Source organism: Lepisma saccharinum, chromosome 5, assembly GCF_977018435.1.
Source record: "Lepisma saccharinum chromosome 5, izLepSacc3.1, whole genome shotgun sequence".
Taxonomy (NCBI): domain Eukaryota; kingdom Metazoa; phylum Arthropoda; class Insecta; order Zygentoma; family Lepismatidae; genus Lepisma; species Lepisma saccharinum.
Genome location: NC_139233.1, coordinates 7,162,212 through 7,185,242, shown reverse-complemented (window position 1 = coordinate 7,185,242; position 23,031 = coordinate 7,162,212). Strand labels below are relative to the sequence as shown.

At 36.3% G+C, this 23,031-nt stretch overlaps 1 protein-coding gene across 6 annotated transcripts in view; it reads right to left on the bottom strand.

Annotated features, from left to right (window-relative positions):
• The window catches only part of LOC145987634 (uncharacterized), a 529,186-nt gene that overhangs the window by 141,717 nt on the left and 364,438 nt on the right, over window positions 1-23,031 (bottom strand). For all 6 annotated transcript variants that reach the window (XM_083122088.1, XM_083122085.1, XM_083122086.1 and 3 more), the window contains one exon: window positions 19,409-19,577. In XM_083122088.1, coding sequence (XP_082978214.1) covers window positions 19,409-19,577 — 169 coding nt within the window. The remainder of the gene's footprint in view (window positions 1-19,408; window positions 19,578-23,031) is intronic.

The window sequence follows — 23,031 nt, the reverse complement described above, 5'->3', positions numbered from 1 at the left end:
GCATAATTTCATAGTCCAACTATGAAATTGTTTTTAGCTGATATAGAGCTATGAGCTCTGGGTTCTCAATAAAATGTGGACATAGTCCCATGGCTTATTGCCTTGTAAACAGGAGGCTCGGGTTTGAATCCTGATAAAATGTAATGCCTCCCCTGATGGCAAAGTGTTAATATTGGTGCCTTGTAAACAAGAGGCTCGGGTTTGAGGCCCAACAAAATGTGTAAGATTGAAATACATGTGGCAAAATAGTATCTCTACACGTGAGATTTTGAGAATATTCACTGCTAGCTGATATACAGCTGAGGTTTGAAAGTGTGTTGTACAACAGCATAAAAATATACACACACACACATATATTTACTTCTGGTTTAAGTTCAATTGGACACCAGCCTCAACTTGCATTTCTAGTACTAAGACAATGCATTGTGCAAAAATCTTCTAGAATTGCTCTGTGACTCTCATTTCTTACATCATAAACATATGATTTTTCCCCAATGAGAATAACACTACATATGGTGTCATCAGGTAATGCCTCATGGAATTCACAGATAATTTTAATGTTTGTCCTGTCATTAACCACAACTTGTTTTCTTTTTGAAGTGTTGATTACAAACATGGGTCTCTGTGCTTTGAATTCATCTGGTGTGTAATACATGTCAGTATTGCCAGTAGTGACCCTTTTGTATGCTGAAAATGCCTCATATAATTTAAGGAAATCATCCTTGGACATGTCTAAATTATAATTTTCTCTAGGAAATACCTCATTTCTGCCATTTTTAAGATATATGTTCTTGATGTTGCAGTTATCAAATTTACTTGAATTTTTTTCCTGATTATTGTGTCTTCCAGTCTGAAACAGAACCACCACAAAATCCGGCATGTCATATTGTATACTGGAGAATGAATTTGTAGCATCAAACTCATAATAAGTACCAGTTGCGGGCTTCTGTACACATTGATATGTATAAAATTGTAAAGGAATCTGTGGATTTTTTATTATATCTGCTTTGTATTTAAGAGCATAACTGGCTTCATATTCAACAACTGGGATTCTTAGCTCCATAGTCTGAATAATGCATTTGCCTTCATCAGGTAGGGTATTGGGCAAAGCTTCCCCTGTAGAGTTTAATGTGCTGTACCTCATCAAAGCATTATTATCATTGGCAGCTCTTCTAAATGTGATTCTTAAACCACCCTTCCACATAATATCTTTATAATCTGAGAAGAATCCTGGCAACAGGCGCATGGGGAACAGCACTGTGTGGCTCTTGGTTAATATTTTATCACCAGCCTCAAATCCACCTATTTTGTAGTAAGAAGCCTCGGTTTTGGATAATTTTAGTGTGGCCAAAGCTGTGGAGGTGATGCCGGGATAATCCACTCTGTTTATAACAACACCATGTTTTCTGATCTCAATTTCAGAGAACAGATGCGGCACAAAATTATCTACCAATCTTATATTTGAATTTGCCGGATAATCTGTTCCATCGAGCTTTACAACATCAAATTTGATGTATAGATCTGCTCTGTGGGGGTGTATAAAGCCATCCCCTACATCAAGATCAACCTCAATCTCTGTGTTGGGTTGATTTAAATTTGCAAATGTCCTCCTGTTTGGAGGGAATGATTGTAGCTCATAACTCTCAATATTTTCCATTTTTTTTGTATGTATTTTTATTTAAATATTAATCTCTATGATTGCAGTTGTTGTGGCTCCAGCAAAATCAACTAATTCTTCTTTTTCATCAGTGACCATCAATTCAATATAATCTATTCTATTATGGCACACAGGAAAATATAATGTTGGGGATGGAGTGTAGATGATTGGCTCCATAAATTCAGAATTAGGTTTGAATGTTGCAATGATGCCAGTTTGTTTGTGAGTGCCTATACCATTTGATTTGGTGATCATACCCTCAGCCACATTACAGTGAATATTCAGAGTCTCTATGGCTAAGAATTTAGGTATATTAATGGCTGTGTGTTTGATGCCTGGTTCAAGTTTTGTGTTGTTCTCAAAGCCTAACAGCTCTCCTATAGTACCCAGATCCACTGTTTCTGTAGCAGATACAATCTCTACTCTGTGAGTGACAGAATTTTGAGTTAACACTATACCTCTGGGTAATTGAGCATTTAGAGTGGACAGATTATATTGCCCTGGAGTGATGACAATTTTTTGATCCCCTACTGCAATTTTGATGTTGTGGTGTGTAATATTAGGGATCAAGTACATGCCATAAAATGCTCTGAGAGCTATTGTTTTGGGATACACTATATCATCATGCAATTTGAGTTTCAATATTGAATTTTGGCTGGTGAGATGGAATACCCCCATGATGTTTCAGATACCACAAGGCTTTTTGAAAATCTTCAATTGATGGTTTATTTATTTGAGACATATATCTCAGAACAGATAAACACAAATGTCCGCAATTAACATCTTTGAAATTTTGAACACGGGCATTATTGTAATAAAGATTAGCTGAATTTAGATATTTTATTAAATTTTCAGGTGGAACACCTCCAAATGAATCAAACACAAATGCCTCATTTTTTAAATATTTAAGATAGCAGATCCAGTGAGTGCCCTGATTTTTGTACTTATCCAAATTAACAATGCCACACTCTTTGTTGAGTGGTTGTTCTGGTAAAGAATCAGACATGTACACACCTCTAAAATGTTTGATGCCCAGTGGCTTGATTAAAGCTTCAATATCTTGGTTTGTAAGCGGCTCTTGTTTTTTTTAAACTTATTTATGGCTCTCTTAACACCTTTGCCTTGTTTCTCCATGGCCAGGTTATGGCGCTTCAATTCATCTAATTCTGCCCTATTTTTCTTGGCATCTATTACTGTTTTTGCTATGGCAGCTGATCCCCCAGCCAATCTCCCAACAGCCCCAAGTGCTGCTAAGATGGCCGGGATAGTAAATATGAATCCCCCCACATGTGATTTTTTCCTGGATTGTTGTAATTTTTTTAATTGGGGGGTACTAAGCAACAATTTCATACCATGGCCCTTTGCAATACAAGAATTTTTTTTCTTGCGCTGCTTTTTGGTTAAAAGGCTATCAATAGTTTTAAGAGATTTAAGACCTGCATAAGGTATTTGATACATAACACCCTTGTCCTTCATTGTAGGTTTATTATATACATATTCACAGCCCCCACCCCAGTTTTTGTTTGGTGTTCATAGCTATGGTGGTCCCCAATGCTGCTATTTTTTCACTCAAAGAAGCATCTTTGCTTACAAATCTACCAAATGCAGCCTCTTCTAATTTCTTGTCTGCAACATGTCTCTTGTCAAGATCAGAATGTGTGTTGTATGCTATGTCATGGTCTCTACAAGCAGCATCTAGAGGATTAACACCAGGATCCCCTCTGTTTAATCTATGGTCCAATTTTGTGCCTGGACCACAATACTGATAGCCTGGAATATGTAGTTCAAATGGCAGCTTGTTTATAATGTCATTAACCAGGCCCCGGCCCTCAGAAATATTCCAAAATTTAGGTGGTAGAGTATTAATAATTTTTATGAGATATCCAATCCCCTTAGTGTCATTCACTATAAAATTAGATAATTTGGTGCTTATCATGTCCATAATTCCAACCTTTTCATTGTAAAAATTGTGGTTTCCAGCATTTTCCTCCCCAGCTATCACCAATAACCTATCTACAAGTTTCCTGACATCATCAACCCAGACAAATTCTTTAGGCAGGGTGTTGTATTGTTTGATTCCACTGCCAGTCTTAATTTGTGACCATATGAGCTTGATTAAATTGTTGTATTTTGCTCCACTGCTAGACTTGACTCTTTTTTGTGTGGGATCATTGTTCTGGTATAGAGCATCTGATTTTATTAATATTTCTTTGTAATATTCATAATCTTGATCTGTATAGCTGCCAGGCCTTTTCCTAGTCATCAGTTCCCACAATCCAGGTGTTCCGGGATATTTAACAAAACCACGTCTTTGTCCAAGATGAGATTCTGAATATACAATCAGATCATCTCCCATAAATGTTACTCTGAAATTGCCAATTCTATGTATGATGCTACCATCACGCTCTGTGTCAGCATATAAGCCAAAGACCTCATCTTTGTTGTCTTTAGGTGTGCTTAAATATTTTTGAGCAAGAAGACCCAATTCAATAGGATCCTGAGTAGCTTCAATTCTTCGAGGAGCAATAGGACTAGGTGTATGAATACTGGAAAGTGGGGTGATTGGATAATCTAATATGTTCCTTGCAGCTACAGGTACAAGCTCTGTGATCAAATTTTGATTTTGCTCTGTAACAGTTTTGATATTTTTACCTAATTCACTAATAGCATCAATTATAGGCTGTTCTGTTTGTTTGTGTTTTTCATAAATTCCCCGGTTCTCTGATTTCCATCCCTTAAATCTTTTTACAAGATAATCTCTTAATTTAAGATCATCAATGATTGGCCTTTTCATGGTTATTTATATATGTTTCAATGTCTAGAAAATTGTTGATTTTATTTCTGTATTTGCCACTATTGGGGTTTCTTGTCATATCAATTGTGACAAACCCATAACTGTCCTGGTTCCAGCACCTACTGCAAAACTTGGAAAAATCATTGTAGCTCAAGTCCCCACCTACATATTCATCATGTATGTGTTTGAGGTTGGTATGATCTTGATGAAACACACATATAAAATTGCTGTTGTCTCGGATCAGCTGCTTGGGTATTTTAGAAAAAGTCTGTGCCAGGTAGAAGCAATCAATGTTTTTGTGCCGGCCCTGTGTAAAGAAATTTCTAACCTTGTTTTGATTATCCAATATAATGTCATCAAACACAACAACAGAATTATCGAGACATTCATGAAGTGGCTTAACATCTGGTTCAAAAGTGGCAATATCCAATCCATCATATAGCTTCATCAGTTGCTGATATTTTAATTGTTCCAAGCTCTTAGAAAAAACATACAAGTGCCTGTTTTTCCAGTCTAACCAGTTGGGTGCCAATAAAAAATTATCAACCATTAGTGTAGTTTTACCACAAGCAGATGGCCCAACAATAAGACACCTAATATTATCAGGCAGCAAGTTGCCATTTCTCTTATTCTGTTGTTCAGGTTCTGGCAGCCTTTTTATAACATCCCAGGTGCTCATATTATTATTTTGTTTGCATCGATCCAGCTGTGTTCTGGAAGTCCTAGCCATTTGACAAGTATCTTGTTGCCTTTTCTGCGGATGATTTTTTCTATGAGATATGTGTCAGGCTGTTTAGTTTTGCTGAGCTCTTGTTCATAAAACCTGCCTTTGAGAATTTCTCCTCGGTGGTCTTTTACTATATATATGTGTTAAGGGTCCCGGGTTTAACTTGAACCACTGTAAATAATTCAGTGCTCCAGTTTCTTGTAAAGCCTCTTTTGAATAAGTGCCTATATTTGCTGATTCTTACTTGATCACCCACCCTGTATTTGGCCTTTCTTGTTGTTGGCTGGTATTTAGGATAATAAACAGTGCTGATCAATTTTTGCTCATCAGATGAAGTTACTTCAGAGGGTTTCATGTTGATTGTGGAATGGACCGAGTTGTTATATTTATGTAGAAGTTCTGGAAGAATATTAATCCATTTATAATTACCTTGAAGTGTAAATTGTTTATACATAAGATTTTTTAGGGTTTTGTTGAATCTCTCTACAATTGAGGCTTTGAGATCACTGTAACTTGAATAATGTTGTATTGCCTGGCTTTTAATAAATTGTTGAAACACAGAATTATAAAATTCTTTGCCATTATCTGTTTGCAAATAGCGCGGTGATCTTCCACTCTGATTGATGATTGTTCTGATGGCTTCTGTAACACATGTTCCAGTCTTGGATTTGAGTGGCACAGCCCAGGCAAATTTTGAAAATGTGTCTATTACAGTGAGTAGATACTTGTAGCCCTTGTTGATTTTGTCTAAGTTTTTCAACTGTCCACTTGCCATTTCAATCAAGTCCCCTTGCCATAAATCATCTATGCCCTTTGTGACTACTGGGAGTCTCTTAAAATTATGTCTGGCCTGTCTGTGTAATTCATCAACAATAATTTGTCTAGACATAATATGTAAACAAGAATATTGCAACTATGGGGTGTTCAGCAGCTGATACTGCAGGATTTTCTAAATATAATTTGTCCCCTATTTGTATTTTAAATTCCAGAGAGCCATCATCTTCAACATAGGCTGTTTCTAATGTATTGGGATCTGTAAAATCCTCTAACTCTACACTGGTGATTTTTGCTTTGTTATCAGCATTTGTTATTGATAAGGTGGGGTAGTGGTGTGCCTGTGGTTGAAGCCAATATTTGATCTTGATTGGTCTCAGTGTGCCCCCAACAAAAAATTGGTAATAAAATTGTGCAGGGGACAGCATATATATTTTGCCACCTGGTGTAAATGGTGAATCATATTCTTTGTTGGGGATGCTGTACAATTCAAGAATTACTGTATGTTTTGGATTCTCGATTATGCCTGTTATTTCTTTTTCTGCTGTAAGCAATCTGCTTGTTACAGATTCAAGGTGCTTATTGATGGTCCTAACAACATCATCATGGCCTGGCTTGATTTTTATGTCCACAATAAGTTTTTTGTATTGTTGCACAATTTCTTGAAGCTGGGTGGCAAAAACAGATAGAGCATTTGCTTGATTGGATTCCATGGTCCCTAGCTGTTGCTTGATATTAGCTACAATTTGTTGCAAATTTTCAACAACTGCCAATTTTGAATTTTGAGCAGTAAGATCATGGACCTGTCTTCTGATATCCTCAAACAGGGCATGCAGTTCATTAATATGTTGATTGGTTGGTAGAGTGGCCACTGTCTGAGTGAGATGTTTGATCTCTGTCTGGATATTCTTGATATCTTCTGATTTCAATATGCGATTCACTGCCCTCTTAATATTTTTAAGTTCCTGTGATGTAGGAAGATTTGATACTGTATTTTGCAAAGATTCAAGTGCCAATTTTACATTGTTTAATTCAGAAGCATCAGCCACATTTTGCATAGCATTTTGGAGCAGGGCTATATCTGCCTGAGTGGGTGTGGATTGTTGTAAAATTTCAAGCTTTGTTTGAATATCATCAATCAAATGATGAAAATGAGATAGCTCAGATTCAGTGTTGAGGTTTTCAAGCTTTGTGATTTGGTGCTGGACACTAACAAGAGTATCTACAATACCGGGCAGGCGAGATTCTAGAGTTTCTTGTACATTTGCCAAATCACTTTGCACTGCTGCTATTGTACCTTCAAGATGGATTATGGTACTTTGAATTTTTCCAAAATCTTCATATGTTTCAAGTTGCAGCTTAATATTTGCTACACTCCGAGTTATTGCACTCAAAGCATCAGAAGATGGCAAATTGTTCATAAAATTTTCAAGTGTCTCAATTTTTTCTTTAACCTCGGCTATGGCATTGTGCAGAGGATCCAGATTAGGTATTTGGAGTGATTGAATCTGTTCCTTAGAGTGGAAATCACTAGATCAAAATCTTCTTGTGATTTTATGCTTTTGACAATTGTTTGGAGCTGTGCCTGGACATTATTTATTTGCTCTTCCAATTGTTGTTTCAATTGCTCAGAATTGGTGGCCTGGGTCTTAAATTTGGCTTGAAGAGCTGCTACAGCTTCTTCTAAACTTTGAAAATTATCCAATGTGGCCAAATCAGTATATTTCTGAAGCAGCAATTTTAGTTCAGAATCAATTTTAAGAAGAGGGTCCATGCATTGTGATTGTAAATTTGTAATTTCTAATTGAAGACTGGCATTCAGTGTGGTTTGTAAAGCTTGTAAATCACTTCTTAATTTCTTGACTCTGACATCAAGCATCAGAATCTCATCACTGTGATCTTCATGTCTTGTATGGCCAAATATATCATTAGGCATTTTTGTTTTAGTGGTTATTTATTATTGAATATCTAATTCTTAAAAAAAAAAAGGGTATAAGCTTGTCATAAAATCCAGGGACCTCAATATATAAGCAGTCACCAGCAGAAACAGTATAAACAGTGCCAGAAATCATGTTTGAGTGCATAATTCTATAAATATTTAACCTACTGAAATCTTGACATCACCCTCAGGGGTTGTAATAAATTGCAATTGCCCACCTACAGATAATTGGTAATGATTTAAATTATTGTTAAATATGTACAATGTTTTACCTGTTTCTTCATCAACATCTGTAAATATGCTGTTCATATGAATAATTAACAAGCCACTTAGTTTAGATATTATATCAGAAGAGGGTTGTGGTGTTGGCAGCTCCATAATAGCCTGTTTTTTGAACCCAAATAAGTTCATAGGCATGTTTATTCTTTTCAAATCATGCTCTGTAATTGGGCATTGATTGCCATTTTTCAAATCACAATGCCCCCATGGTAGATTATGTATGCCACATGACAAAATGCATCTCTTATCATCATCTGGGTCCAGAGCCACTTTTCTTACAACATTTGTAGTCAATAAGTGATTCACACTCTGAATTCTATTTTCTGATGTTCTGATTGCGCTACATGATTTGAGGCAATTTCTATAATCTTCAAATTGGAGCTCTTTTCCAACAGTTACTCTGCCAATGCCCGTGGCCTTTTTGGCAAGAACACCACTACATGTTTCAAAACTGTACATCTTGGCTCTTAACCCAGCAAATGCCACAATAACATCACCAAGTGTCTCATCTTTTAACTTGCCAGGCACTTTTTTGTTGTGGGGTTGAATCTTTGTATGTTCACTGGTATCAAAGTATTGAAACAATTCAGGCTGTGCTATATCTTGAAAAACATCTTCTGTTTGAATATCAAGAACAAAACTATCAGTGTCCATGTACATCAATTTTACACGATCCCTATAAAAAGGTTTCAACACATCATAATACAATTTTAACATGTGTAATTTGGCCAATTCCAATATCACAGCCCCTACATAAATAGGTTTATCAAACTTAATCTTTGTTTTTTTCATGTTGAAAAGTGCCATATTTTCATCATAAATTCTTCTGTAATTGAAATTAGGCTTTGCAGTCAATTTTTTGCTCAGGCTGGGGTCAGTAATTATTTTAACATCGGTATGTTTTCTGACATTTTCAATTGTTTTGCCATACACTGAATTGACCATCAATTTAAACAGGGTCTTATGAAATTGGCTTATTGCTGATGTTCGAAGCTCTGTGTTTGTATCAATATATGGTTTCAACCATTTTGAGTGCCTGAACCTCAAAACTTTTCCAACTTTGGTCACTTGAACACCATGATTCATCAGGAACTGGAGGTTTTTGTAATATATAACATAACCCTGTTTTGGCTCCAGTGTCATCATCAATTTCTTTTGTTTAGAGCCAGGTGAGCACTGAACCTCGGGAATTGGGGGCAGATCAGAAAATTTGTTGTGTAAATCATCTGGAATTGTCAGATCAACCTCTAAGAACAGGCCATAGTCACTGTCATCAAAATTCTTAAGATCTTCAATATTGAAATCTTCAACCCATTCAAGCCCTGCATATGGCAGTTTATCCATCATAGCATAACCATAGAGGCTGTTTGCATCTACATACAGTATATAATTTGATGGCAATGCTGGATCATAATCAGGAATATACTTGTTATTTGCTCTAGCATATCTCTGAGAACATTGCACCATGCCCCCTCTTATACATTGCTCCATAAACAGATACATGTCCTGATCCTGGATCAGATCCAATTGCATTTCAGTGTTCAAAAACATTGCCGCCCATGCTAGGCCCGGAGCACTGTAAAAATACATTGGATCCAGCTTATAATTTTGCATGGAAGCTTTTCTGAATGCCTGCAATATATCAGCTAAGAGGGTCACATCAAGTTTCAAATATGCCATGTGATAATCACCAAATGTCTGGCATTTTAAATTGTTCCACATCAACTGGGCATGGTGATAATCATCATCAGTGATTCCAGATCCTCTGACTTTGCTGTAAAACTCTTGTTGAGGTGGCAGAGAACACTCATCAAATTTAGAAAAATCTGTAACATAATCATATGGATATACACCCTTCCGCCTAATTAATTTCAGGTCCTGATTTGGAAACATGGTACATGTGATTTTGAATTGATCATCAGATAATTGAGTGGCCAGTGTAGCCAGGCTAGCCGATAAAATTCTGTAGGAATCAAGAAATCTTATGTGAATAGGAACACCATTAACTTTAATTATTTTGCTAATAGATATATATTTCTCATCGTTTTCTGCTAAAATATTTAAATTCTGCTTGTTAAACCCCTCGTACCTGATCAAATGATGAAAATCATAATTGGATGCACCGTGGCAAAATATGGGGATAAATTTTGGTCTCTGGATCTGAATATTGCAGCTATTACACAGGGCCATTAAGAATTTACCATCTGTATGAGAATGGTGATGAACCTTGACATTTGCATCTGAAAATTCAGAATCACATACCGGGCATTTTTCTGCATTGTTGAAATCTTCAATCTGTTTCTCTGTTAAAGGCAACATGGGTTTTGATTTTATTAAGATATTAGATGCTATGTTATGGCACTCATTTTCTATTCTTTGTGCAAATTCTTTGATGGCATCTGCTCCCATGTATGAATCTTTTTTAGTAACAACACCATCCTGTACAATCACATAATAAAAACTGGAAGGTTCATGTAGCTGGTATGGTGTAATTGAAGATTCTTCAGGATCTGGATTGCAGAATGCAAGAGGTTTGAGGTTTGATTCAAAATCACAGACAATATATGCTGGGTGTTCCAACAAGGCTTCAAACTTTTTGAATTTTGCTTTTTCACTTGGATTAGGCATCACCATATGAACAGGTTTATAATTGCCACAGTATTCCAGATGCTCAATTAACTTGTTTTTAGCAATTTCTGCATTCACTTCCCGAACCCCATTCACCATTTTTCTACCATCAAATACACTTAAACATCTTCTGCACAACTTGAATATTGTATTGGATTTGTCTAGTTGTGTTCTGACTAAAGCTTCAAGATTATGTATCAGAGTGTAATGATATGTACCATCCCCTTCAATTAAGAGCAGATCAATCGGAACAGCAAAATCATCATCAAATATACTGATTCTGAGATGTTCTATCAAGCAATTGCCACGGCCAGTAGAACAAATAAAAACATTAATAGATAATTGTTTGCCATTAATATCCCGGGCCTTTTTTTCAAATTTATCAATATTCTGAACAGACATTGGATATTCTAAACCCTCCATTGCCTCATCAAAATCGTGCTCATGTTGTTTGTAATAACTTATTCTCTGAGGATTCCTTGAAACTGGAAACAAAGCAGCTAAAATACACCACAAAAAGCATTTCTCATCATTATTTTCTATATTAACCACGGCTTTTTTGTTTTTAATATTGGCAGGTAATGGCAGATATGTAGATCCTTGTAATGGGCTGAATTCAGAAATATTAACATATAACTTGTGTGGAGATCCGCATAGGCTCCATCCAGACTCTTTTGCCGCAAATTCCGAGTGTTTAATATTTAATTGTTCTATCAAACTGCTTATTATTTTGTCTAAATTTGCATTTAGGTACACAGGTACAGTTTCTGTTATGTGGGGCTGTGTAAATTTTATGCCATTTGGCTTCTTATATTGTGCAAACAATTTGAGGGACAGCTTATAAGAGCCATTTTGTGCATTTAGAATTGCCTGCACATCAGAATTTACACTGTTCAAAAAATTATTAATACCACATCTTGGCTCTGATACAAACCGATAATCCCTTAATTGGCCATTAAAACTGCTATGGATGGGTTCATAGCGTGGCTGCTTTGCCGGTCCAGCATTAACAGGTGCTTCATGCTTTCTTTTCAGACCAGATGTAGATGGTTGTGGGGGCAATGTTGATGACTGTACATAAGAATTACACTTGTGCCATTTGTAATATGCCCTGCTTAATATTTTATGGCATCTTGGACATATTTTTGTGGCCTTTCTGTATTTCTTAGAGTCACAAATATGCCGGTGCCTAGACCAATTAGAACTAGATATATTTTTATTACACTGATTGCAATATTTTTGTTTTGGCATTTTTGTTGTTTATTTATATAAAATTTCTTGGTCCAAAAAAACAGAACTATGCCAAAACAATAACTTGGCTCTGGTGATCCCCAATATAAAATAATTTTGCTCTTTTTATGCTGTTGTATAACACTTTGTACCAGGTTTTCAGATCTGGGAGCTATCAATTATATATCAACTAACAATAATTATTCTCTAAATCTCACGTGTGGAGATATTATTTTGCCACATATATTTCAATCTCATATTTTGTCAGGACTCAAACCCGAGCCTTTTGTTTACAAAGCAACAATATTAACATTTTGCCATCAGGGGAGGCTTCATATTTTATCAGGACTCAAACCCGAGCCTCTTGTTTACAAGGCAATAAAAACCATGGGGCTATGCGCCATTCTCTACTGGGTCTCAGAACCCAGGAGCTATGAGCATTATATTAATAAACATGGCAGAATCAATCTGAGGGGGGGCTCACCATTTCTACACTAGAATTCAAAATTCCTAGGATTTTGACAGAGAAACACACTATAAACAATAAGATCATATGGAACTTGGCTTAGTCTTAAGTGTAGGCAAATCTATCTGTTGAGGCTTCTTCCTTTCTACACTAGAATTCAAAATTTCTTAAAATTCAGAGCATATCACACTTGAAGAATTGGGGTATAAGCCCCTTTTGGCTTTGTTTTAAGTGTAGGCAAATCGGGTTGTTCAATCAAATAACCTCTTCTTTTCTACACTTGTAAGTGGTGCTCATCCTATAGCCAATCCCACTACTTCTTATGTATAAACAATTTACACTTCAAGGTAATTATAAATGGATTAATATTCTTCCAGAACTTCTACATAAATATAACAACTCGGTCCATTCCACAATCAACATGAAACCCTCTGAAGTAACTTCATCTGATGAACAAAAATTGATCAGGACTGTTTATTATCCTAGATACCAGCCAACAACAAGAAAGGCCAAATACAGGGTGGGTGATCAAGTAAGAATCAGCAAATATAAGCACTTATTCAAAAGAGGCTTTACAAGAAACTGGAGCACTGAATTATTTACAGTGGTTCAAGTTAAACCTGGGACCCTTAACACATATATAATAAAAGATCACCGAGGAGAAATTCTCAAAGGCAGATTCTATGAAGAAGAACTCAGCAAAACTAAACAGCCTGACACATATCTCATAGAAAAAATCATCCGCAGAAAAGGCAACAAGTTATTTGTCAAATGGCTAGGACTTCCAGAACACAGCTGGATCGATGCAGACAAAGTGATAATATGAGCACCTGGGATGTTATAAAAAGGCTGCCAGAACCTGAACAGCAGATTAAGAGAAATGGCAAGTTGCTGCCTGATAATATTAGATGTCTTATTGTTGGACCATCAGCTTGTGGTAAAACTACACTAATGATTGATAATTTTTTATTGGCACCCAACTGGTTAGACTGGAAAAACAGGCACTTGTATGTTTTCTCTAAGAGCTTGGAACAATTAAAATATCAGCAGCTGATGAAGCTATATGATGGATTGGATATTGCCACTTTTGAACCAGATGTTAAGCCAATCCATGAATGTCTCGATAATTCTGTTGTTGTGTTTGATGACATTATATTGGATAATCAAAACAAGGTTAGAAATTTCTTTACACAGGGCCGACACAAAAACATTGATTGCTTCTACCTGGCACAGACTTTTTCTAAAATTCCCAAGCAGCTGATCCGAGACAACAGCAATTTTATATGTGTGTTTCATCAAGATCATACCAACCTCAAACACATACATGATGAATATGTAGGTGGGGACTTGAGCTACAATGATTTTTCCAAGTTTTGCAGCAGGTGCTGGAACCAGGACAGTTATGGGTTTGTCACAATTGATATGACAAGAAACCCCAATAGTGGCAAATACAGAAATAAAATCAACAATTTTCTAGACATTGAAACATATATAAATAACCATGAAAAGGCCAATCTTTGATGATCTTAAATTAAGAGATTATCTTGTAAAAAGATTTAAGGGATGGAAATCACAGAACCGAGGAATTTATGAACAACACAAACAAACAGAACAGCCTATCATTGATGCTATTAGTGAATTAGGTAAAAATATCAAAACTGTTACAGAGCAAAATCAAAATTTGATCACAGAGCTTGTACCTGTAGCTGCAAGGAACATATTAGATTATCCAATCACCCAACTTTCCAGTATTCATACACCTAGTCCTGTTGCTCCTCGAAGAATTGAAGCTACTCAGGATCCTATTGAATTGGGTCTTCTTGCTCAAAAATATTTAAGCACACCTAAAGACAACAAAGATGAGGTCTTTGGCTTATATGCTGACACAGAGCGTGATGGTAGCATCATACATAGAATTGGCAATTTCAGAGTAACATTTATGGGGGATGATATAATTGTATATTCAGAATCTCATCTTGGACAAAGAGGTGGTTTTGTTAAATATCCCGGCACACCTGGATTGTGGGAACTGATGACTAGGAAAAGGCCTGGCAGCTATACAGATCAAGACTATGAGCACTACAAAGAAATATTAATAAAATCAGATGCTCTATACCAGAACAATGATCCCACACAAAAAAGAGTCAAGTCTAGCAGTGGAGCAAAATATAACAATTTAATCAAGCCCATATGGTCACAAATTAAGACAGGTAGTGGAATCAAACAATACAACACCCTGCCTAAAGAATTTGTCTGGGTTGATGATGTCAGGAAACTTGTAGATAGGTTATTGGTGATAGCTGGGGAGGAAAATGCTGGCAACCACAATTTTTACAATGAAAAGGTTGGAATTATGGACATGATAAGCACAAAATTGTCTAATTTTATAGTGAATGACACTAAGGGGATTGGATATCTTATAAAAATTATTAATACTCTACCACCTAAATTTTGGAATATTTCTGAGGGCCGGGGGTTGGTTAATGACATTATAAACAAGCTGCCATTTGAACTACACATTCCAGGCTATCAGTATTGTGGTCCAGGCACAAAATTGGACCATAGATTAAACAGAGGTGATCCTGGTGTTAATCCCCTAGATGCTGCTTGTAGAGACCATGACATAGCATACAACACACATTCTGATCTTGACAAGAGACATGTTGCAGACAAGAAATTAGAAGAGGCTGCATTTGGTAAATTTGTAAGCAAAGATGCTTCTTTGAGTGAAAAAATAGCAGCATTGGGGACCACCATAGCTATGAACACCAAACAAAAACTGGGGTGGGGGCTGTGAATATGTATATAATAAACCTACAATGAAGGACAAGGGTGTTATGTATCAAATACCTTATGCAGGTCTTAAATCTCTTAAAACTATTGATAGCCTTTTAACCAAAAAGCAGCGCAAGAAAAAAAATTCTTGTATTGCAAAGGGCCATGGTATGAAATTGTTGCTTAGTACCCCCCAATTAAAAAAATTACAACAATCCAGGAAAAAATCACATGTGGGGGGATTCATATTTACTATCCCGGCCATCTTAGCAGCACTTGGGGCTGTTGGGAGATTGGCTGGGGGATCAGCTGCCATAGCAAAAACAGTAATAGATGCCAAGAAAAATAGGGCAGAATTAGATGAATTGAAGCGCCATAACCTGGCCATGGAGAAACAAGGCAAAGGTGTTAAGAGAGCCATAAATAAGTTTAAAAAAAACAAGAGCCGCTTACAAACCAAGATATTGAAGCTTTAATCAAGCCACTGGGCATCAAACATTTTAGAGGTGTGTACATGTCTGATTCTTTGCCAGAACAACCACTCAACAAAGAGTGTGGCATTGTTAATTTGGATAAGTACAAAAATCAGGGCACTCACTGGATTTGTTATCTTAAATATTTAAACAATAAGGCATTTGTGTTTGATTCATTTGGAGGTGTTCCACCTGAAAATTTAGTAAAATATCTAAAATCAGCTAATCTTTATTACAATAATGCCCGTGTTCAAAACTTCAAAGATGTTAATTGTGGACATTTGTGTTTATCTGTTCTTAGATATATGTCTCAAATAAATAAACCATCAATTGAAAATTTTCAAAAAGTCCTGTGGTATCTGAAACATCATGGGGGGTATTCCATCTCACCAGCCAAAATTCAATATTGAAACTCAAATTACATGATGATACAGTGTATCCCAAAACAATAGCTCTCAGAGCATTTTATGGCATGTACTTGATCCCTAATATTACACACCACAACAACAAAATTGCAGTAGGGGATCAAAAAATTGCCACCACTCCAGGGCAGTATAATCTGTCCACTCTAAATGCTCAATTACCCAGAGGTATAGTATTAACTCAAAATTCTGTCACTCACAGAGTAGAGATTGTATCTGCTACAGAAACAGTGGATCTGGGTACTATAGGAGAGCTGTTAGGCTTTGAGAACAACACAAAACTTGAACCGGCCATCAAACACACTGCTATTAATATACATAAATTCTTAGCCATAGAGACTCTGAATATTCACTGTAATGTGGCTGAGGGTATGATCACCAAATCAAATGGCATAGGCACTCACAAACAAACTGGCATCATTGCAACATTCAAACCTAATTCTGAATTTATGGAGCCAATCATCTACACTCCATCCCCAACATTATATTTTCCTGTGTGCCACAATAGAATAGATAACATTGAATTGATGGTCACTAATGAAAAAGAAGAATTAGTTGATTTTGCTGGAGCCACAACAACTGCTATCATAGAGATTAATATTTAAATAAAAATACATACAAAAAAAATGGAACATATTGAGAGTTATGAGCTACAATCATTCCCCCCAAACAGGAGGACATTTGCAAATTTAAATCAACCCAACACAGAGATTGAGGTTGATCTTGATGTAGGGGATGGCTTTATACACCCCCACAGAGCAGATCTATACATCAAATTTGATGTTGTAAAGCTCGATGGAACAGATTATCCGGCAAATTCAAATATAAGATTGGTAGATAATTTTGTGCCGCATCTGTTCTCTGAAATTGAGATCAGAAAGCATGGTGTTGTTATAAACAAAGTGGATTATCCCGGCATTACCTCCACAGCTTTGGCCACACTAAAATTATCCAAAACCGAGGCTTCTTACTACAAAATAGGTGGATTTGAGGCTGGTGATAAAATTATATCTAAGAGCCACACAGTGCTGTTCCCTATGCGCCTGTTGCCAGGATTCTTCTCAGATTACAAAGATATTATGTGGAAGAGTGGTTTAAGAATCACATTTAGAAGAGCTGCCAATGATAATAATGCTTTGATGAGGTACAGTACATTAAATTCTACAGGGGAAGCTCTGCCCAATACCCTACCTGATGAAGGCAAATGCATTATTCAGACTATGGAGCTAAGAATCCCAGTTGTTGAATATGAAGCCAGTTATGCTCTTAAATACAAAGCAGATATAATAAAATATCCACAGATTCCTTTACAATTTTATACATATCAATGTGTACAGAAGCCTGCCGCTGGTACTTATTATGAGTTTGATGCTACAAATTCATTCTCCAGTATACAATACGACATGCCGGATTTTGTGGTGGTTCTGTTTCAGACTGGAAGACACAATAATCAGGAAAAAAATTCAAGTAGATTTGATAACTGCAACATCAAGAACATATATCTTAAAAATGACAGAAATGAGGTATTTCCTAGAGAAAATTATAATTTAGACATTTCCAAGGATGATTTCCTTAAATTATATGAAGCATTTACAGCATACAAAAGGGTCACTACTGGCAATACTGACATGTATTACACACCAGATGAATTCAAAGCACAGAGACCCATGTTTGTAATCAACACTTCAAAAAGGAAACAAGTTGTGGTTAATGACAGGACAAACATTAAAATTATCTGTGAATTCCATGAGGCATTACCTGATGACACCATATGTAGTGTTATTCTCATAGGGGAAAAATCATATGTTTATGATGTAAGAAATGAGAGAGTCACAGAACAATTCTAGAAGAGCTCTGCACAATGCATTGTCTTAGTACTAGAAATGCAAGTTGAGGCTGGTGTCCAATTAAAATATTGAGCATATTCCAGGTAACATATTAACATAACAGCAACAAGTATTTAAGCATATATTACATTATATTATTGTGTAAGCAAAAGCTCTTATGAGCATTTTTGCCTTAGTTTTAAGTGTAGCCAAAAAAAATATCAAGAGGGGCATATTTTTGACAAGTTTATGGACAACAAACTGAGAGATGTAGCTTTTACACACATGGGCAAATCTGTCTGAGGGGAGTTCTACACTAGAATTCAAAATTCTTTAGATTTAAATATGTACACACCTGGCCGATTGGGCTATATGCCCCCCTTTGACATTGTTTTAAGTGTGGGCAAATCGGGGCATATGAACTCTTCTTTTCTACACTAGGATTCAAAATTCTTGAGGATTAAGAGCATATCACACTTGAAGAAATGGGGAATAAGAGGATCTTGGCATAATTTTAAGTGTGGGCAAATCGGGGCATATGAACTATTCTTTTCTACACTAGGAATCAAAATTCTTGAGGATTAAGAGCATATCACACTTGAAGAAATGGGGAATAAGAGGATCTTGGCATAATTTTAAGTGTGGGCAAATCGGGCTGTTTAATCAAATGACCTCTTCTTTTCTACACCTATAAGTGTCCTGGTTGTATCATCAATTACACTACTCATCACAATACACCAAACTAATGAAAAATGGATTTAGAAGTGGCATATTCCCACAATCTTGCAAAGTTGCGTTGAAAATAAGCTAATACTTCTTGGGGGGGAAATAATGTATAAGAGTGGCAGTGTTGCCAGCTTACAGAAACAATTTCTGGAATTTCACTTGTAGCGTCGGGCATATGGACGCTGGATGGACCAAATTTGCAGGGAAGCACGACAAAATACATTATTTAAGGACATGTAATGCACGTGGCCCAATTTTTGAAAAAAAAGAACTGAAAATGTGCAAAATTTCAGAAAACAGTAATTTTTGGGAAATTTTGAAAATTGAACGTTTCCCGCAGGGCCCCCAATTGTTGCACATAGTGAATAAGTTTCATTTTCGATTTATATGTAATAATAAAAACAATAAAACTAAAATATATCATTAAAAAGCGGTGGTTGAAGAATAATCTATTTATAAATTCTATTCCATAATATTGTTAAGGGGGTAAATGGATATTTTCCAACTGCCTTTGTTAATAGTAAAAATAAATATACAGTTTTTCTATTCGAATATGTCAAACCTTCATATGTATACAAAAAACAAAAAAAACTGAAATTTCATGTGTAATAATGAAGAACCATTTTCTCGAACACACAATTTTCAAGAAGTGAATGAAAGGAAGTAAGCAAATAAATAAATGCTACACTGACCTTTGGCGTAGATCTGCAATGATATCACAGCTTTGGCTTCTCCATGGCAGTTTCGGGCTATCACGGAATAAGCCCCGGTGTAGTCTAGCTTGGCGCAAGGGATCTCGAGCCTGTACTCAGGCCCCTCGCCTATTCGCCTGAAGTGGGGGGCGTCCCTGTAGTAGTCGGGCTGAAAGGAAACCAAGAAGACATATCACAGGAGGTAATCTCAAAGTTTCAAGCGAATGAGAGACACTTAAATAGAATACTCAAAATATATTCTTGTCTTATTAATCATATTTTTAAACGTGAATTTATCACATCAGTAAAACACTGCAGTAAATTTCAAGATAAATTTTAGTTCACTGTCTAACAAACAAAATATATAAAACTTTGTTACAGTTGAAGTCCTGATTCGAACGCCACTTTACTTTAAAGAACGTTCTGTTCCGAAGGATCAGTTTCGCTCTGACAAGCGTCAAGTCCACATGCAGCCCAGTATATCCTTCCCTCAAACCTTTCCCACCAATAGCGTTCGTTTTGGGAACTGGCAGTACTTGTTAAGTCCACGTGGAGTAAATGAGATGTTGCCAACTCAGTTTCTTTAGAGATTTCATTTTACGGCTTTGTTTACATGGCGAAGTTAAGGCATTAATACCTTACGTGAGGTTACGGTTATCTTTGCAAGGATACAGTGCGCTCTCTTTGAATCGAACTTGGATAATTCGAACAAAAGCAAATTCCCCTTGAAAGCCCTATCTAAAACAATGTTAAAAACTACTACTTAATTCGAATTTTGAAGGTTAAATTTGGATAATTCGAAGTCAGGTTTCCAATAATTTAACATAAATCTTTCCAAGAAAGACCAAAGTGGTTGCTACGTAAGAAATTCCAACAGATGGCTTGTCCCCCCTTTTCTTCTTGAAAAGGTTGTTTTTATGGTTAACAGATGTGCCAACGGCAGATAAGAGAATCCACAGAGCTATTGTTTGTAGGAATGTGACCTTCACCCTCTAAGAAACAAGTTGAGAGGGGAGCGGATAGCTGGACAGAAGGGGTCATTTGTCTGTGTGTTTTAGTGGAGTCACAATGTCGAAACGTGGTGCGTACAGTGGCTTAACATTAGATAAGAAAGTTGAAGTGCTTAGAGAGGTAGAAAAACGAATGAAAAACTATCACGTGATGCGAATATTCCAATAAGTGTACTGTTCCTGGATGGAGATATGGATAAAACATAGGAGTTGTAAGGTAAGGTGTACTGTTTGCGTATTAATGCAGTTTTATGTTTAATACAGTGTGTTATTTCATTTGTGTTTTTTTATTATATTCTGGTTAATTCGATTTGTTTTCGTAGCCCCTTGAAGTTCGAATTAAAAAGAGTCCACTCTACATAGCCCTACAATATGGACACCTTGAGAGTGTAACGTCATCGCAATTCGTGTTGGATATCTAAACACTGCAGGTAAAAATGACAACATCGCTTCTCCGAGGAAACAAATATGCGCCCGGTCAGCTTCCTCTCGAGCTATGCCAAAAATACCCAACTGGCGTTCGAATTAGGACCTCCACTATACATGTCACTGTTTTGATTGTTTCTTGTTATTTCTTAAATCCCAGTCTCAAGAAGCAGGTAGTCAGATCAACTGAGTGTTGTCCAAAACAATCAAGGAAAGATAATGAAGTCTTGAATATGTATTCGCACTTTCTATTTTTGGGACAACCTTTCAGAATGGATTCCTTCAATAAATTTGTTTTGGTGTCGAGTCATTTTTAATCTGAGCAAACAAAGTGGAAAGTGTTTCCGACTTGCAACAGCCATACACAATTAAGGAGAATATCATATGCAGTACGTGCTGGTAAAATGTTGTACAAGGGCACATCAACTTATTCCGAAAATGCAACTTTTTTGGTTTACAAGCATGTACGCCCACATAACACCTGCTTCCACTGTTCAGAGACAAGCGGTGTGGGTGAACCGGTATTGTCTTAGACATCTCTGTTTCTTGTGCAAGAAGTTGCAGAATCAAATCGAATGGACTGTGTTCCGGTGCAGCTGAAAACACTGGCTTCGAATTATGGCAAAAATAAACCAGAATCACAAACTTCCCATCAAGTACATGTAAGTACGTATCAGATGTTGACTAGAGCTACCTACCGAATCTTTCCAATCGGGGTTCGTAGGGGAACATGCAAGAAAGAAAAAAAAATCACGCTTTAACTCCTTAATACTTAATCAAACTAATATTATCTCTTTAACTATATTATTTGGTGTAAACATGGCTAAAATAAATTTCTAATTCGATATAAAAGCTGGCTTCAACAATTCTGTTTAAAGTCATTACTGGATATTAGCATTAAGTAATTATTATGATTCGTTTAATCGATTGACCTGCCATCTGACGGAAAGTTCCAATTGAGAAAACATTATTTTTCTTTGTACGGACAACAGCCATTTATGTTTCCATGTATAGAATTCATCTGGAATGAATGAATGAATGAATGAATGAATTAAAAGTTTTGGCTGCGACGGCACTTACGGCCATTTTGCACCCTTCAAATTTATTCGGGGAAATATCCCCTTATCTAAAATTCTAACTTAAGAGAGAATCCATCTGAATTATTCTTTGTCGTCACAGCACAGACAGTTAGTACTAGACTAGTAAAACTGGGTTCAGAAGTGGGCTAAAAAGTGACAAAAATAGATTTAAAATGAGGTAAAAATATTAAGAAAAACATATCTAACAAATTGATCTAAAAGTTGTAGCTGAATTTTTATGTGGGAGGTGTGTGGGGGAGGGGCCCCACATATATAAATCTGGAGCTGGCTGGTTATACGACATAGGTTAATTGTTTTCAGAAACCACGATAATATTCCAATGTTTTCAGATTAACTATGCCACGTAAAATTCGTAAACAGCCAACATGGAAAGATGGAAAATGAATAAGATAACGGAAAAGCTCTGGAATTCAGAAAACTGTTAACTAATCACGTCTAAGTTCTGATTAAAGCGCAAGAATTAAACAATTGTGCAAATATATTATGTTTAGGTACAGAACCTTGTCTCCGTGTTCATATCGAGATTTTCCCTGTCAAGCTTTCGAGCAGATTAATGTAATCGTCAGCTTCTCAACTGTCAACAATAAATGCAGGATATCTTATACTTTATATTCTGTGGCACATGTTTATATAAGATAATGAAAACAACATAGTTGTGTCATGAAGAACGAAATACATTTTAAATCCTGAACGAGACATTAGCTGCCAACACTGAGCAAATCGCGTCGCGCTTGAAAATTCTGCCAGAAAGGCAAGCTACTGGTGCGGAATATCTAACAAGCTCGTCTTTTTCTACGGTCTTTTTCTACGGTTTAGGTGGATCACAAACTTATCTTCTTCTTCTACCTCGTCTAGAAGATAATGGAAGAAAGTTAAACAAAATAGTGAGACCGGCGCATGTTACTGCTTGTAAGCCCATGATTTAGTCGACGTTAATGTTTTCTTGGTATATTCGATTAGCAAACTTGCAATGGAGAACCTACAGACCAACTGGCTTTGCAAGTAAATGGTTTAAAAACAAAGTAAAACATTTAATATTTGTGTAATTTTTTGTAATATTTTTCGCAAATTCTCTATGTGCAAATGT